The following is a 17,869-nucleotide window of genomic DNA, read 5'->3' as shown; positions in this document are numbered from 1 at the left end:
AACCGGAACAGAGAACGAAATAATATGAACTATAAATAATATAGATGCAGTTACAATAAACAAGGAGACGTACAACTAGGAGCAAGAAGAAGACAAGATAGAAACTTTAACAAAGTGTATAAACCTGTAGAATGGAGGAATTTCCAAAAATGGATGTTTGAGATTTACAATGAATTGTTCAGTACAAGTATGTAGTTTAACAATAAAGACGAAATCATAAGTAATGAAGATTCTGGATGATTATAATGCTTAGGGGTAGGATACCAGGATGGTTATAATAATAAAAGATGTTGATTGGAGGTTGAATATCGGATAGAATAGTTTTTAATCTGCGTCTGGGAAGGCTTGTTTGAAAAGCCATGTTTTAAGTCTTTTTCTGAATGTCAGTAAGCAGGGTTCCTGTCTAAGTTCCGTTGGTATGGAGTTCCAAAGCGTGGGTCCTGCTGTGGAGAAAGCCCTATCTCTGTAAGTTATGTGGAGGGAAGTTTTGGAAGGCGGTACTTGCAGAGACTCTTTGTAGTACTCTCTTATGGGTCTGGAGGAAGTATGCTTTATGAAAGGGATTTGTAGGTTGAGAGGAGCGATTTGTTGGATGGATTTGTAGATTATGGTGATTGACTTATAAAGAATTCTGAAATGAATTGGTAGCCAGTGTAATTCTTTAAGGATTGGGGAAATGTGCTCTCTTCTCTTTGTATTAAATCAGGATCATCTCCCCCCAGAAAGGCAATAACCCCAACTCCTCTGATCACACGCTATTCCCTACAGTTGCCTCTATGCAAAACGTTAAAAATCTCGGAGTCAATCCCTTGCGGAGGAACTAAGATGGCCGCGGGTGTGGTCGCATATTGAGCAACTCCGTGCCCTCGTTCCCTAAAAATTTCCTTTAAGCCTTTTTTCTTCGATTTTTTACAATGCCACATAAGAGAAAAGGGAAAATCCGGATATATCCTCCCTTACCGGATAATTTGGAAGGGCAGCGGCTGATCTATCAGTATGCAACCCCGACATCAGTAACGAGGACGTCTACCCCCATTGGTGAGTCAGGGGAAGGAGCCCAGTACTCACCCGGGGAACTATCGCTGACGCCTCCGGATCCCAAAACGCTGGTTCAAGCAGCTCTACTGCTCGACTCTGTGCCTGCTGAGACGCCGGCAGGAACTTCCTTCGAGCATGCTCAGTTGGGAGGCAAGCCCAGGGACGAAGCAGACGTGGGGGGTGCAGCCAGTGCTCGTGTCTCCGCTGAGGCTACAGGAGGGGAGGAGTATGAAGCCAGCGGAGAAGGAACAGCAGAGCCGGTTTCTCCACTTATCCCACAGAGATTAACAAAACCAGCGATTGTAACGCTCGACGCCCTTTGGGATCTGGTAGCAGGGAACGCTGCGAAGCTCGACAGACAGGCTTGTAAACTAGAGGAAGTTTCCAAGAGAATGACTAAGATCGAAACTGACCACACGAATCTGGAAAAGGCTTTGACAAAGGTAACTGTGGATGTAAAAAAATTGCAAGATTTAAGTGCAGTTTCTGTTAATGAAAGACTATTGTCTTTGAGAAGATTGGAGTCAGTAGAGAATTACTTAAGGCACTTAAATATAAGACTCTTGAATTTCCCCAAAGTTATGGGTGAGTTGCCTTTGCAGACTTTCAAGAAATTTGCTATTGAAATTCTAAAGATACCACCAGAGAATGTTCCGCCTGTTAAAAAAATATTCTTTTTAAGACAGAGAGGAGCCTTAATATCGCCTGGTATGGGGATAGATATGGAAAATCTAACCAATTTTCTGGAAACAACAACGGAAGAAATTACAGAAAGGTCTGCCTTGTTTGTGACTCTTTATTCAGAAATTGATGTTGGAATAATTATGAAGAATTATTTCAAAAATTTAAATGTTTCTTTTATGGGTGGTCAAGTTCGTATCTTTCCAGATTTGGCAAAACCAACGCAAATGCGAAGGAAAAAGTTTATTTCACTGCGCCCAAAAGTGCTTGCACTAGGAGGTACCTATATTTTAAGGTACCCCTGTAGGTGCATAGTCAAACTTTTGGGGAATACTTATGTGTTCTTTAGTCCGGAACAACTTCAAGCCTTTCTAGAGGCACGAGAACAGACCCCGCAGCCCATAGAGCTGGATCCAGTAAATGAATCTGATGTTTAAACCCAGCCTTACTTCTAAATTGTTTCTTATGTTCTCCTTTTATTCTTTTCCTCCTCAGTTACCTACGAAAGGTAGAGATTGTGAAATTTTGTCATGTTTCAATATTTAATTTTTAAATTTCAAATAAGAATTTCATGTAAAGAACAATTTCTCAATCTCTTGTGATTCTATGCAAATTACTTTGTATTTTGTTTTGAAAAGTTGATAAATAAAGAATAAAAAAAAAAAAAAAAAAAAAAATCTCGGAGTCACAATTGACAACCACCTTAACTTTAAAAAACACATTAATAACACTATAAAAGATGGTTATTTTAAATTGCACACCCTAAAAAAATTAAAACCCCTTCTATACCAATGTGACTTCCGTACCGTACTGCAATCCCTCATTTCTGCAAAAGTGGACTACTGTAACGCCCTTCTTCTAGGCCTACCCAAATCCACCATCCTGCCATTACAAATGCTGCAAAATGCAGCAGCACGCATACTCACCAACACACGTAAGTCTGAACACATCACACCCATTCTCAAAGATCTGCACTGGCTACCCATTGCGCAAAGGATTATGTACAAAACACTATCTCTGATACATAAGACCCTTCACACTGAAGATATGACCTGGCTTAACAATGCCCTGCACTTCTACAAACACTCCAGACCCCCTAGAACTCAGCATGCTGCCATGCTATTCACACCCTCCCACAAAGCAACTCTACTCCACGCAACCAAAAAGCGTGCCATGACCATAGCTGGGCCTTCATACTGGAACAGCATGCCACCCGATCTCCGTCAAGAAATATGCCCAAAGAAATTCAAACAAAAACTCAAAACTTGGCTTTTCATACAAGCCTTTACATAAAATAGTCGCAGCCAACCTTCATCACTGCTAACCTCCTCTGATCTCTCATCCCCCTTCACGTATCTTGCATCTCTGCACCCTCCTCACAGATGCGCCCCTTCATTCCTTTCGTGTCTTCCCCCCCCCCAGTGCTTTACCCTCCACGCCCCCCCCCTGCTTTCTGTAGGCTCTTCCCTGAATTTCACCCCTTAGACAGGGATATATTCTTGCAAGCAATTATACATATTAGTTTAATTATTCCACTCTTCCTGAGGTACCCCTCTCCTCAATTCGCAGATAACAGGTTTTCAAGTTCTGAGTACCGCAGTCCTTCTGTTATGCCCTCTTGATGTACAATTATCTATTCCCCTAGAGATGTACCTAGAGATATTAGTCCATTAATGCAATCTCATCTCATAAGAATTTTTACGCTGGTTAATATATCACTGCCTTTTATTTGGCAGATTTCTTGTATATAGCTTTCTTGTATAAAGTTACCTTCCGCATTGTTTTCCCCTTGCATTTATATGGATTTGCCATTGTTTTATTAAGTTTAAATGTTTTAAGTAAAACACTGCTGCTAATATCTATATTTATATAGCGCTGTTGTGAATTATTGTTTAATGTGACCCGATGTGATGTTACTAAACGAATGTCGGTATATAAAAACCACAAATAAATAAATAAAAATAGAAATAAGCTGGAGATGAATTCGACAATGGATCCTCACAGTGCACATTGTTATGCGCCACGCCATTTTTTATGACGCTTATAGGTTATGAAAGTACATCCCCCTTCCTTTTCAGGGAAGAAATGTCTTCAAAAGATGGGGCACATGGAAGTCAAATGCAGCAACCCAAGATCTTTCTTCAAGATCTTCCAATGGACCAAGTACTGTACTGTCTTATGGGAAAATCTAGAGTTCAAAACCTCCTCAGCCTCGAACTCAGGCTGGCCATCAACCAGAAACCAAATATGGAGGCATTCCTTGCCTATTGAAAAGATCAGGCATACTTGGCTTCAACAAGGAAACAAGAAATTAGGGCAGTATCTTGAGAAAATTGGGAAACTGATGCTGCATGGTTGCTGGATTCATTTTCTCAATAATGGGATTTGACCCAATGTCCTTGGGACCAAATTTAGTTCAGGGAAGCTTCAAAGTTGATTCTTTGTAGACAGCCAGACTTTATCACTAACCTAAAACTGGGGTTCACACATCACAATGATGGTTAGTGAATTTCTTATTTTGCATAAATGTTTGTGATCGGTAAGGATTATAATTGGGAAGATAGTTCCTTCCAACAGGTTTCTCCACTCTTCCAAACCCTACTTAGATGGCAAAGAGTTCTATGTTTCCCAATTCATAATTCAATTCAGCAGGTGAGAACAGTCATTAAAGGTGATCACAAGGATCACAAGGATAGAGTTATGTCTTTTTGACATAACTGCACCTGCATCAACCTTGGAGGCATCCATTTCTATGATGAAAGAGTTGGCTGCATCAGGGTGACACAGGATTGGAGCTGACAAAATGTGTTGCTTCAGTTCTTCAAAAGCCTAGTGACCTTGGGAATTCTAAGAATTCATTTGTGTCCTCTTGCATGTAAGTGCCATAAGTGAAGCAGCCACCCTGGAAAATTTCTGGATAAAGTACAGATAATAGCGAAACCTAGAAAATGTTGGAGCACCTTGAGCTTCAAACATACCAGTCAATTAAGTACTGCAGTCATATTTTCTGGGTCCATCTCAAAACCCTGAGTCGAGATTGCATATCCAAAGAAGTGGGTAATTGCCAGGTTCTTGTGGCCTGGTTTGGCCTCTGTTGGAAACAGCATGCTGGGCTTGATGGACCCTTGGTCTGACCCAGCATGGCAATTTCTTATGTTCTTATGGATTAGCTTCTTAGACTTGGTGAAAAGCTAGTGCTGGCAATGACAAGAATGTATCTCCATTAAATGCTGCCTGTGGGGGAGAAGATCAAGATATATCATTAAGGTTGGTTACTACATACTGAGAAAGGAAGTCTCGAAAAACATCATTGACAAAGACTTGGAATATGGTAGGAGCATTACAGAGTCCAAAGAGCATGATCATATACTCATAGTGACCATCTCTGGTATTGAAGGCATATGTCAGTCATTTCCCGGTCGGATCCAAATGAAGTTATAGGTGCCACTCACAAGCCCAGCTTGGTAAAACTCTGGGCACCTGGAAGTCTATTGAAGAGTTCAGAGATTAGCAGCAGGGGATAATCCTTAGTTATGATCTTATTAAGACCCTGATAGTCAATACTGAGCCTAAGGGAGCCCCTCCTTTTTTTGGACAGAAAAAATACTGTGCCAACAGAGAACTTTGATAGTTGAATGAAACCTCGAACCAGATTATCCTGAATATTCAGAAATGGTCTTTTTTTCTGGGCCTGACAAGGGGTATGTCTGGCCACATGGCGGCATGATTCCAGGAAGAGATTTGATGGCATAATCATACTCCTGATGTCTAGGGAGCGTATCCACTTGCTTTTTGCTGAAAACATCTACAAAAACATGGTATTGTGTCAGACATCCTAGGTATATTTCCATTATGGAAGCCACAAAGGTAGAAAATGTAGCTCCCCAGTCCAGAACACAGGAAGAGAAGCAAGGAGATCAAGATATGATCTGTCCTAACCTCTAGTCGAGTGGGTTATGTAGTTGAAATCATTGTAACACCTGGACAATTGTACAGGAAGATGATTCAAGGACTCAATAAAATAGCTTAAGTGCCATATATCCACTAGTAAATTCAGGTCCATTGCACCCTCCCTCCCCCTTTATTCAAGGGTAGACCATCAATAACTGTAGGATTAGTTCAGGTAAGACTTCCATGCAGATAGATAAAATCCAGGCTGATGAAATTGCCCGGTAACCTGGAGTCAATGAGGGTAAGGGTCTCTGCCAAGCTTGATGGCCAATGCAAGGACACTGAGATGCTGGGCCATGTAATTGAGAGAAACTCTAACAAGGTCCAAAGGAACCTGCTCCTGTGACACCTATAATGAATGTTGACCAGACCTGAGATTACATGGACAATTTTTAACCAAGTGTCCGAGGCCAGCACAATAGAAACAAAGTCCCAGCCACTTCCTACTGTCTTTCTCCATTTGAGAAAGGTAACTGCAATAAGATCCAGTTCCATAGGCTCCTTGAGTTGGCAGAGCAAGGTTGACCTTCAGAACTGCATGGGACGGAAGGCTGGCCCTCCAATTGTCATTCTCAGATGCAGGCATTCAGGCACAGTCACAAGACAAGGCAACTATTTTTAAAGGCAATTCCTGGCAGACTGGCTCATCTTTGTTCCAATATACTAATCCATTGCAGAAGGCCTCAACAAGGGCTTCATTATTCCAGCACGCCTCTGCTGCAACAAAGACAAATTCTGCAGTGTAATGCCCAACAGTATTGGGTCACTTGTTTCATACAGAGAAGGGAGATAGAGACTGAAGTCAAGCAGCCTGAGTCATTAAAAACATGTTTAAATGCTGAGACAAAAGCATCACAGTCTAAAATCAAGGGGTCCTGTTTTTCCCAGAGTAGGAAAGTCCAGGCCAGAGCCTCCCCAGTTAGTGGTGAAATTATGTACGCCATTCTTGATTTGTGATCAGGAAAATGGAAGACCTGCAATATAAAGACTCAGCAGGATTTTCAATCTCCAGTGAATTTCAGGGGGGTTTCTACCTGGGGTACCGTAAGTGGATTCTCCACAACTTAGGAGGTATGGAATGGAAAGAGGCACTTGCTGTGACTGCAGTCCCGAGACCCCAGGTTGGAGGTTCTGGGCAATCGCATTGACTTGATCCTGAAGGCTTACCAAGTATTGATTCATCTCTCCCAGGAACTTAACTTGGGTTGCCAAACCCATGGCCAACTCTGTAGGCTCCATATTGGTGAGAGCTTGATGTGACAGTTGTCTGTGGTTTGCCCCAGAAATAAGCGCCCAGACATCTAGAGTGTCAAAACCAGACAAATGTTTAAAATAGAGAAACCTGAGTATCTTCTTCCTATACCAGCCATCTTTCCCTCAGGTTGAATGCTCATATGCTGGAGGCCAGTGAGATATGGGTAACAGGGTTAGCCGCCCCCCTCCCCCCCAAGGCAAGGCACAGAGCTAAGAGTCAGGAAATAAGCAAGAGGTTAGAACTTATCAGGAAACCAGGAATATGAAAGGGGTCAAGCAGGAATACCCTAAGGCAAGGCTAGGAAGCAATGAAGTCTTCTGAGGCCAAGTAACCAGAAGAGAGCCAGATTAAGGACCAAGCTCTGTCAAGTGACTGAAAAACACTGGAGTATAAATGTATAGGCAGGAAACAAAATGGCCACTGGAGGAAGTGAGGGGCGCACAGCTGAGAGGACTGGATAGTCCATGTGGCTCACAGCACCACCTGCAGGCCGGAGGTGAATTCAGCAATGGACATGCTAGCAGAATATTTCACCTCGGTCAGACATGCAGAACACAGACCAGTCCCCACCAAATCTAAAATAAAGAGACCATAAAGTATAAATAGAAATTTGCAAATACTGAACTGGAAACTGCAACAAGCAAGATTCTGTATGTAATGCATCTGTGGAAAAATAGAATCACCATTCCTCTTAAAACATCAAAATTAATTATAATTGTAATACCATGCTAATAAAATGAATCAATATTTCAAAACAGCTGACAAGTAGAACATCCAATAATTAAAAAAAAAAATATATTTTTTTTTTGAGTGGAGACAAGATGGCGCTTGAATGAAAGAGATTACGAGGAACGCTCTGGTTTTCAGTTTGAAATTTTCATTTCTTCTTGCTTACCGGACAGAATGCCACATACCAAAAGGAAAGCCAAGCTCCGGGAGAGCTTGGCGGTTTCTGAAGCAACTTTTTCTCCGGGTCAGACAATACCAAGCTTCTTTGCCTCAACTCCGACTTTGCCGGGAGCGAGCGCCAAGAACGGAGGTGACGCGGAGCGAACGCCGCCACCTTCACTGGCCGAGATATTGCTAGCCCCAGTGCGCCTAAGACTCCGTCCCCCCCTCATGGGAATATTGCTGCGGATTTTCTACAACTTGTTGATTCACCTGACGGTTTGAAAGGGGAACAAGAAAAAGTTACCTCTTTAGAATTCCCAAGAGGAGTGTCCACTGAGATGAAGGGAACCACTGGTGAGAACCTGGCTCTTCAGCTAGAAGAAAAACAGGTTTCTTATCAACAGCCTGCCGCGGAGGCCGCCCTAGTGGAAAGGATTTGAGACACCGACGGAGCAGCTGAAAGTCTGGATGAGCAGGAAATGAACTTAAAGCCTTTTCATGTTAAACCTCCTATAATAACTCTTGAATCGCTATGGGAAGCTTCGGCTTCAATTGAAAACGCTATACTTACCTTAGCAAATATTGTACTGGCTACGAATAAACGGAGTATGGCTTTGGAGAAAAAGACCGTGGAACAAGATCTGAAGATTAAGGAAGTTGAAAGTAGGCTTGAAAATGTAGAGAAGATTCAGCAAAGATTGATATTATCTGAGCAAACTCAAGCAAAGAAAATGGAATATATATGGAGAACTCTTTAAGAAATCTGAATATACGTGTTCTGAATTTTCCTGTGGTAAAACTAATGCCTCCAGTAGATTTGTTCAAAAAGTATTTAACTGAAGTGTTAAAAATGCCAAATGAAATTATGCCTGTTATAACTAAAGCACATTTCCTATTTCAGAATACTATAAATAAAGGTTCAGATAAAGATAAAGAAAAACAAGAATCTCAATTAAATATTACAGAAATGCTAGAGCTATCTCAGGAAAATGAAATATCTGTGAGAGGGATACTCCTTGTGAGAGCTTTGCATTCCTACAGGATAAAAACACCGTCCTCAGATTCTTTTTTAGGGATAGGAATCTTCTGTACTATGGCCAGAAATTATGGCTTTTTCCTGACATAATATGCATAACTCAGGAAAGGAGGAAGAAATTCTTCTTAATGAGGACAGAAGCTTTGGGAATATGTTCAAAATTCACACTCCGTTATCCCTGCAAGTGTGTATTAAAATATCAGAATTCTACATTTGTATTTGTTGAACCAGTACAATTAAGGGCATTTTTGGACGCTCATCCTAGATAAACAGCTATGTACTCTCTCGGTAGGCATATGATTAAGGAGTTCTATCTCTGATATTTTATATTATATTACATAGTAATTTTGCTTCAGTTAGGTTACTGGTCTCTTGTCTCCTTATTTTCCAAAAATTAGGAGGATTGCCTATTATAATGTATAATTCAAGATGTGTAAATTGTAATTAGTATATTTTTTTTGAGAGAATCTCTTATTTCTGTCACAAGTATTTATTTGTGTTTATGTAAAATTATATAAAAATAAAAAATATTTTTTTTATTTTACTTTCCCAAACACCAATAAAATATTTCAAAACAGGTACATTAAATAACACCCAATAATTAAAATTAATCAGGATAAAAAAAATCCCCTTCTCCATATCTAGGAACTTTTGATTTCCAGATACCCTGAGATTATCGTGTTTTAGTGGGCATAGGGGTGCACATAAACTTTGCCCTCTCTGATATATACACTCTCAAAACATGTTCATTCTCTCACACACACACACTGTCACACTTTCACACACTCCCTTGCTCATGCCGGGCCTCTCCCTCTCTTCTTTGGCTGCCAGCAGGATGGGCTTTGCTGGTGTCCCCACCGGACCTCTCCCTGTCATGTTCAATCATTGGCAGGATGGACTCCACTGGCAGCCAGGGTCTCATGCTATTTTTCTGCTTCCCCTCCTCCCAAGTTTGGACACTTTAGGGAACTGCCTTGTTTGCCTAATGGATGCACCAGCCCTGTAGAAGTAGCATTTATCTGCAATGGAGGCATCACATTCCATTTTGGTGTTAAATATCAAACTAGTGGCACTGCTTGGCGCATCCTCCTAGTTCTGCAGCATTTCCTGTCTCTTCCAGCTTAGGAAGCTAGATCTTGAGATCAAAACTAAATGCATTTGGCTTCAAACAGTACTGATCACTGGGTCACTAGACTAGTTCCTGGCATACATTTGTATGGTTTGTTAATGTGCATGTTTACTTATCTAAGAAAATCACAACCATTCTGAAAAATCACACACAAATATCTTCATACTCAATTTACCAAGGGACTGATTAAGACACAGGTTTGCAGCTATGCAGTTGAAAATTCATTATTGCCAAACCGAATGGTTTAGGTATTAGTTGTTATAGACAGAGATATATAGCCCATGGGTTGTCTATATTTCATAGGCACATTATGGCCTGAAAACTTTGGAAAACAGGCTCATAGTAATTGAAGATGATGGTAATAAAAATATTTCTTAACCACCCTAACACAGGATATATTTATAATAAATTGGTATACCCAAGCTCTCCAGTATCCCATGTTTCCATGGTTGTGGTAAGGGTTGTAGGATCTAGCTCTTGCTATTTGTTAGGATTTGTGTGTATGTGGGCCCTGGGCCGAGGTGAGAGATGGTACCGCCCATGGGGAGGAGCCCCATGAGCCTCATTGTCGGGTGGCGAGGTCTCAGCTGAATGAAGTGTAGAGCAACAAGTGCTGGAGAGAGAGGGCAGAGACGAGGCAGAGGAAGCTAGAGAAAGTGACCCCTGGTGGTGAAGTCACGGAATGTCAGCGCAGGGAGTTGACACTAGTTCTAGCTAGAGAGTCCTTGAATCTTTATTAGAGAAGTAGAGTAACACTGCCCGTGGAGCGGGGCGTGTGAGAGAAGATACACAGGCGCTGGGGAGCCCCCAGGGTCTGTGAAGTGGGGTACACCCACGGAGTAGTCCTCTGTAGATGATGGTACGGCAATGGTCCACAGAGCGGGGTACACCGGTGAGGTTCCTTGGCAGCAATGGTATGGCAAGGGTCCGCGGAGCGGGGTACACCGATGAGGGTTCCTCAGTAGCAGTGGTACGGCAATGGTCTGCAGAGTGGGGTACACCGACGAGGGTTCCTCAGCAGCAATGGTACGGCAATGGTCCACAGAGCGGGGTACACGATGAGGGTTCCTCAGCAGCAATGGTACGGCAATGGTCTGCAGAGCGGGGTACATGATGAGGGTTCCTCAGCAGCAATGGTCCACAGAGCAGGGTACACCGATGAGGGTTCCTCAGTAGCAATGATACGGCAGTGGTCTGCAGAACGGGGGGGTACTCACTGTAGCAGAGTGAAAGTTCCAGAGAAGGCCCAGGGGAACGGAGCAGGCAGAAGCCCTAGGCGGAAGGCCATCCGAGGAGCGGATAGCCAGAGACAGGAAGGGCCCCCGAGAACAGGTACCCAGAACGTCTAACGCCACAGAAGCAGGAGCTGGAACAAGAGTCTGTAGCGAGCGAAGCGGATTCAGCAGTGAGGGAAGTCGTTGCCAAGTCGTAGGTAGGCAGGGCCAGCCGGCTTCAGAGTCTTTGAGGAATGACATCATCCGAGGGGGATGCCCCCGAGGTTCCCGCCATGACGTGCATAAGACTGGCCAGGTAGCGTGCGTTCGCGCCTAAGGGACTCCGAGGACAAGATGGCAATCGGCAGCGTCCACGCCGTCCAGGTGGGCCTGGGAACCAAAGCGTGTAGGTCGGCGACAGCTGGCGGAGGCCGCGAGTCGACCCAGAGGAGTCAGTGTAGTCAAGCAAGAGGTGAGCAACAGCGGTCGCAGCCATCTGCGACAGATGGGTGTAACACTATTGAATTGTGGAAAATGGTCAATCTGCTTCTGCTGGCCCTCCTTTGGGTAGCCTCCATCTCTGTCGTGCTGCTGCCGCACATTTGTCTGCTGCCATACACATAAGGCCTGCCGCATCTTCCAGGCCACCTACATCTTCTTACATAGAACAAAAAGGGAGGGTGGGAATGGGGTAAGGATGATGGGGTGAGAAGGAAGCAGAAGTAGGGACCATGAGAGAAAGAGGGAAGCAGGTGAGAAGTGACTGCATGGAAGGGAGGTAAGAGGAGGTACAATGAAGGAAAAGAATGTGTGTGGAGGATTAAAACTTGCAAATGGGAAGGAGGAGATATGCCAAAAAGGAGATGGGGTAGCAGAGGCATCAGAAAAAGAAAACCAAATGGAGAAAAAACGTAAAAGTAAATTAACAAGATGTATACAAGATAGATTCAAAAGCATTATTTTTAAACAATTGAAATGTGTTTCACTAAAAATATCCACTTTATAATTATGTAAATTATATGCAAATGTTTGTAAAATTGCCACAGAATTTTGTTACCTTTACTGCACAATCTATGCCATGCTAGCAAAAAAAAAAAAAAAAAAACTGTGGACAGTGGTTATACTTAATATCTAACTGATGTATTTCTGTACTATTCAGTGGTCTTTGAGAGCATAATAAAGCCATTCATAGAGTCTTTCTGTTTCCTTTTATCAGGAGCATTCTGGCAGAGTCTTCCGCCTTCAGTTCGATGAGTTCCAGATTGTAAGCAGTTCACATGATGACACAATTCTCATCTGGGATTTCCTCAATGATCCAAGTGGGCAAGCAGAATCAACCCGTTCACCATCCAGGACATACACTTATATCTCAAGATAAATAACACTACATTGTACCTCAGAATTGCACAGGTAAACTGCACAAAATCTGTACAGAATTCCTGTCTGTGTTGAATCTTCCACCGCATTTGACCATTTTATCAGTTTCACTATATTCTGCAAGGTCTTTTCACTAAGTATCTTCAAACAGCAGACGTCTCAGTAGGTGCTGCAGTGCCTGGGATTTGATGCCATCATTGCAAATAGTTAAATTAATGATATAGCCCCACTTCTACATTGATTCCTTGTGGCAGTCAAGACTTTTACTAAAAATGTATTGTATGAGAGTGTACAATAAGCACCCTAAAACCCAGTTCCCTGACTTTGCTATAAACAATACAGTTGGATGTATTGAAGGTGGGTACTTTCTAACTTGGTGGTATTCCAGTCCTCAAGGGCTGCAGACTGATCAGGTTTTCAGGATATCCCAAATAAATATTCATGAGATAGACTTGCATACAACTGAGGCAGTGCCCTTGCACATCTCATGCATATTCATTAGAGAGATCCTGAAAACCAAACTGGACTGGAAGTGAATACCACTGCCCTAATTCATTAGTTGCCATTACTTAATTTTTAATGGGGTGTTTAAAGAGAAGTAAATGTGAAAGAGACCCTAGACAACGTTTGCATTATGTTTCAGTTAAAACTTGGTATTTGTTCTTTCTTTTCTTGCAGGACTCATTAAAGCTATGGTATTTAACTTATTTGCCAATGCCAGAAAAAGTATTTACTCAACCAGTAATTGCTGAGAAGATGAGCATTGTGACCCATTTTGCAACAAAGTTGGCAGGCGATGGAACTTGAACAGGGTCTAGTCAGCTAATCGGACTGTTGAACTGCTGCTATCGGAAGATGTCTTTTACCTTTTAACGGACCATAGAAAAGTGGTATAAGGCAAAAACGCTCCTTTTGTCCCAGTCAGAGATGAGATATAAATATTTTTCAGTGTGTTACCAGAATTTCAGTTGGTTTGCCGTTAACAAGAACTATTTCTACTGTGCACTGTGCTGAGAAATCACTTAAAAGTGGGACTACTGCAAGCAGAATGACAGCCGGACCATTCTGGTAGTGTTTATAATGTCAGATTATTATGGGATGGAGGAGACATTTAGGTACAAGCCTACTGCCCTTGGCTGTTTTGAAGAAAATGTGTTTGTGTCGAACTACTGTGTAACATGGGAAGTGAATGGTTTTCCTCCCTTTTGTTTTTTTTTAATTTTTTGCAATTTCTCTCTACCAATCTCCTATCAAGTATAGTATTGCTAATTTTCATGTCCTCCGGGAATCATTAAAACAAAAAGCCCACACTGTTAAACAGATTGCCAACAGTACGTACCGTCGACTCACCAAACGTACGCTGCATGTATGTAGGTGATGTACGTGTGGGTTTGCCCTTTATTCCACCTTTGAAATGGTAGCTGGATTCTTAAGGTCCACTATACCTGGCTAGTGGATGAAGAGACATATTTTTTTATGAGTACTTTATTCATGTCACCTTTGTTGTTAGTCGTTATTTACATTGTATTAACTTTAAAAAGCAGGAAAAACGTTACAGCTAAAAACTAGACTTCTTTCCTTCCATGGTTTTTCAGTGTCCCTCACCCTCCCTTGCTAATTCACACTGGAAAAAGCCAGCAAGTGACTCCCCAACGGTTATAGAGGTTCTTGATATTTAGCCAAGTCTTTAAGATACAGCATGACAAATTCGCCTTGTAAATAATGAGATGAAGAAGCAAATAGTTTGTTGTAGACCTTAATAGCAAGCTTTATAATATCCAACCTGCAGCTTGCCAGCCATTCCAATATAATATTTGCATCAGTTCATCTGTAAGGGGTCTGCTATTATAGGCTTCTATTCCAAGCCTGTTGCTACTGTCCAGATTTTATATTGTGCCACTAATATGTGACCAGGATGATAAAAAGAAGTTTGAAAATTGCAAGTAACTGCTACAATCCTTTTTATATATGGTTGAGCTGTTTGGGTTTTAAGTAGAATTTGCTTGGCAAATAAATACATAGGACTGTATTAAGCAAAAAAACAAACAAATGTTGAGGTGATTGAATAATGAAATAAGAAAAGGAGGGTTAAACTTGCAAATAATCTCAAGTGGTTTTCATTTAAAACCTGTTGGAAAATATATTGAAGATTTAAATGGAAAAGACTGACCAAATTCCTAGTCAAGTCCCAAGAAAGGAATTTTGTTAGCAGCAATGTTTTTCTGAACTGAAAGAAAAGCAAAAATTGAGTTCTGTAATTGCTTCTTACTTAGAGGAATATATGAGCAGTTGTGGACTTCAGTGCTTTGCCATGTATTGAGTTGCTATACCCCCTTGGCGATTAATCAAACCCAACTAAACTTTTGCACAAATATCTTTCATCATCTCTCATACAGTTGGCAGCTTGATACAGTACATGAGATTCTGAGCATGACTGAGAAAAATTGAGAATGCTGGTATTCTGATTGAAATGCTGCACAGTCTTTTAAATCATACTCCAGATCCCTTGTTGCATGTATGCATTTTTTATGCGCAACCAGTTCCCTTGAAATATGCAACTAGACTGGGTGACAGATTGTGAAAGGGTAAAACTTTGCATCTGTCTTTGAAGGAGCTCTTTCTAATGTGTCTCTACTTCACGGACAAACTCTGGAAACTGACATTTTTAACAGGAAATATTAAGTCTGTGACCAGTGTCAAGTAAAGTGTTTTTAATTTTGTGAACTGGAAAAACAGTGCATCATCTCATTCCTCAAGATGGTTCATATTGTTTTATTAGGATTTCATTTTTTAATTTGCGCGGTTGAAAAATTGGAAAGAGAGCACTCACTTTTCCCTCTGTCTGAACAGAAAGTACAACTGAGCTGAAGTAGAAACTGTTTCTCCTTGCTGGCTGATACGTCTTCTGCTTAGCATCCTTGTACGTGCACATTGTTTTAGAATGCAAAAAGATGTCTTTCTACTTTTGCTGAAATATAAAAGCTTTAAAAAAAAAAAATCAGCTCTCTGAATGAATACTTGATTTGAGAGAGAGACGTTTGCCACTAAATCAGTTTGAAAGTTTAGGCTATGCATGTTGTACCCACCAGACGAAGTAGTCTGAGGTCAGCTCATGCTCCATTCTGGTGAATGGGGCAAAAGAACTTGGCAGGCTGTTCCAACTGCTAAGCACAGCCTGGATGCATCCAACAGCTCCAGAGCTGGTCTTTAAGCAGGTTTACCAGAGAGCTGCCCTTTTTGTTTTGTTTTTTAAGCATTCATTCCTTTCTAAAGCACAATTTTGTTTAAAGTCAAGTATAAGAAAATGAGCAGCATAAAGCATTCTACATCTTAAACCAGCAAGACAGACAGACAAGGGGGTTGCACTTCAGATCCATTTAAGAGAAGTAAACTTTTTGCTTTGTATTACTCGTAAGAAAGCACAGACCTCCTCCTAAGTTAACTATGACATTTGTTTCAAAATGAATGAATCTGTTCACTGGATCCTGTGCTATAAAACTAACTTCAGCCAACGTAAAGGTTTTAAGTTTTCCTTTCCACAAGTTGCTGTGAACTTTCATTGAAAACTTCAGAGTATATTTTACTGTGGGATTTTCTAACTCCACAAAATATCTGATCTGTCTGATCTTATCTAGAAAGCACATATAAATAAATAAATAATTAGACCTACAACACCTAAATGGGCATTTCTTCACATACATATATATTCCAATTTTATTTATCACTTTCAAATTACCACAGCAATAACATTATATATTTTTCCTTTTATTGGCCCTAGATGTAAATCAAAGCTTTGAAAATATTTTTTAAGAAAACTCTGCCCCATGGTCTAAAAGTATTAATTAATTAAAAAAATATGCATTAATTTGGATATCCACATTCTTTATCTGCACCTGTATTAATAACTAGCGAAGTGATCAAAGCAACAGAACCCTATGATTATAGAGAAACTTAATTAGCTATTTTGAACAATAAGTGACTGCATAACCTAAGTTTTTCAGTCTGCTTCCAGCTTATGAGAGAATCGTCCTAAACATGGAAGGGTGGGAAATAAAGTTGAATAATTTCATCAGTGAACAAGCACAAATGGTTTAAAACATCACTGAGCTTTATATCTATTACCCTTTTATCTCCAAGAGAGAAAGCAAAGGGGCCGAGATGTACCTGAAATGAAAATGTATCCAGAATACCACACCTCTGACAGTTCTATAATCCTGGTGCTCTTCTGCTAGTTTGTAAACTAAGAGCAGCATTGATTTTTATATACAATACAAAAATGTTACTGATTTAAAAATGTAGCCCCATTTTGTCTTTTGCTGTATTTGCTTTACAACTTTTGAACTGTTCAAAGAGCCTTGTTTGAATTGAGAAACCTCTGCGGTCAGAGCTGCACATGTACAAGGCAATAGTTTTTCATCACCTGCTACCTCTATATATATGTGTGTGTGTGTATGTGTATGCATGCAGACGCATATACATATATAAACACACAGCTGCATGCATATATTGGTTCATGTTTGTGTTTAATTCTGACTAGGAATCTTCGTGAATTACCAATAGGAAATATCAAAACACATTTGTGAGCAGGCTCAATTTTCTTAGTAAGAAGTGGAAAAAATGCACGTTTGCCCTGATCCTATAAAATACTTAGCAATTCAGCATCATTCAACGATTCAGCTCAAGTTGTATACGAAAATTGTTCAGACGGGAGAAAGTGTGTGCTGTCTCAAGTATTTTGTCCATTCCTCTGCTCTGTTCGTTCTCTAGAACCTTAAGTAACAAGTGCTTGGAATCTTGTGATTACATTACCGTGATGTGTAGTAAATGTACTAATATGTTCACTTGAACTCCAATCATGGTATTACTGTGGTTTTCTTTTTTCTTTTTTTTTTAAACTGTTCAGAAAATAGCTTAAATACAAATATAAGATTAAACTGTGTATCATCTGAGTGGTGTATTTATTTATATTTATTTGATTTTACAATACATATGCAATATACAATGAAGATACAAAGTATACCTGACCAAAAGCCAGACTCAAACCACAACAAATACTAAGAGAAAAGAAAATATAAAGAAAGGAATAATCAATTATCCAAATCCATTAAATTCTGGCAAGTGTAAGCCCCTCAAAAATAAAAGGAGAGAGCAAGGTATTTCTCAGTTTTATATTCTGCAAAATCCAATTTCATGATCAATGCGGATCAAAATTGTACACATGTAATTATTAAAAACATCACAATACAAATCAAAGGTGACCTGCAAAAATGTTTGTCCAAGAAGTTCAACTACAGACG

General features: G+C 40.7%; 2 protein-coding genes across 12 annotated transcripts in view; both read left to right on the top strand.

Annotated features, from left to right (window-relative positions):
* BTRC (beta-transducin repeat containing E3 ubiquitin protein ligase) overlaps positions 1-17,511 on the top strand; it is a 545,063-nt gene extending 527,552 nt beyond the window's left edge. For 6 of the 11 annotated variants that reach the window (XM_029610228.1, XM_029610226.1, XM_029610227.1 and 3 more), the window contains 2 exons: positions 12,388-12,605; positions 13,251-17,511. In XM_029610228.1, coding sequence (XP_029466088.1) covers positions 12,388-12,573 — 186 coding nt within the window. In that variant the 3' untranslated portion in view covers positions 12,574-12,605; positions 13,251-17,511. Of the gene's footprint in view, positions 1-12,387; positions 12,606-13,250 lie in introns of those variants that run through there. The other 5 variants (XM_029610232.1, XM_029610230.1, XM_029610224.1 and 2 more) reach the window with 3 other exon arrangements.
* On the top strand, positions 654-2,097 carry LOC115095905. Its single transcript, XM_029610234.1, has 2 exons — positions 654-1,623; positions 1,725-2,097. The coding sequence occupies exons 1-2, from the start codon at positions 915-917 to the stop codon at positions 1,847-1,849; spliced, it is 834 nt and encodes a 277-aa protein (XP_029466094.1). The 5' UTR covers positions 654-914; the 3' UTR covers positions 1,850-2,097.
* Positions 17,512-17,869: the final 358 nt, after the last annotated feature.

The sequence above is a fragment of the Rhinatrema bivittatum genome, chromosome 7 (genome assembly GCF_901001135.1).
Source record: "Rhinatrema bivittatum chromosome 7, aRhiBiv1.1, whole genome shotgun sequence".
NCBI lineage: Eukaryota > Metazoa > Chordata > Amphibia > Gymnophiona > Rhinatrematidae > Rhinatrema > Rhinatrema bivittatum.
Note: the sequence above shows the minus strand (reverse complement) of the source record. Positions and strands in the feature narration are given on the sequence as shown.

What these genes read in the sequence shown, in the direction of transcription:
- LOC115095905 (XM_029610234.1), top strand. Translation starts at nt 915, where the DNA reads ATGCCACATAAGAGAAAAGGGAAAATCCGGATATATCCTCCCTTACCG. An exon ending in GAATTTCCCCAAAGTTATGG is followed by an intron (nt 1,624 to 1,724) that starts GTGAGTTGCCTT and finishes TTTTTAAGACAG; the next exon opens with AGAGGAGCCTTAATATCGCC.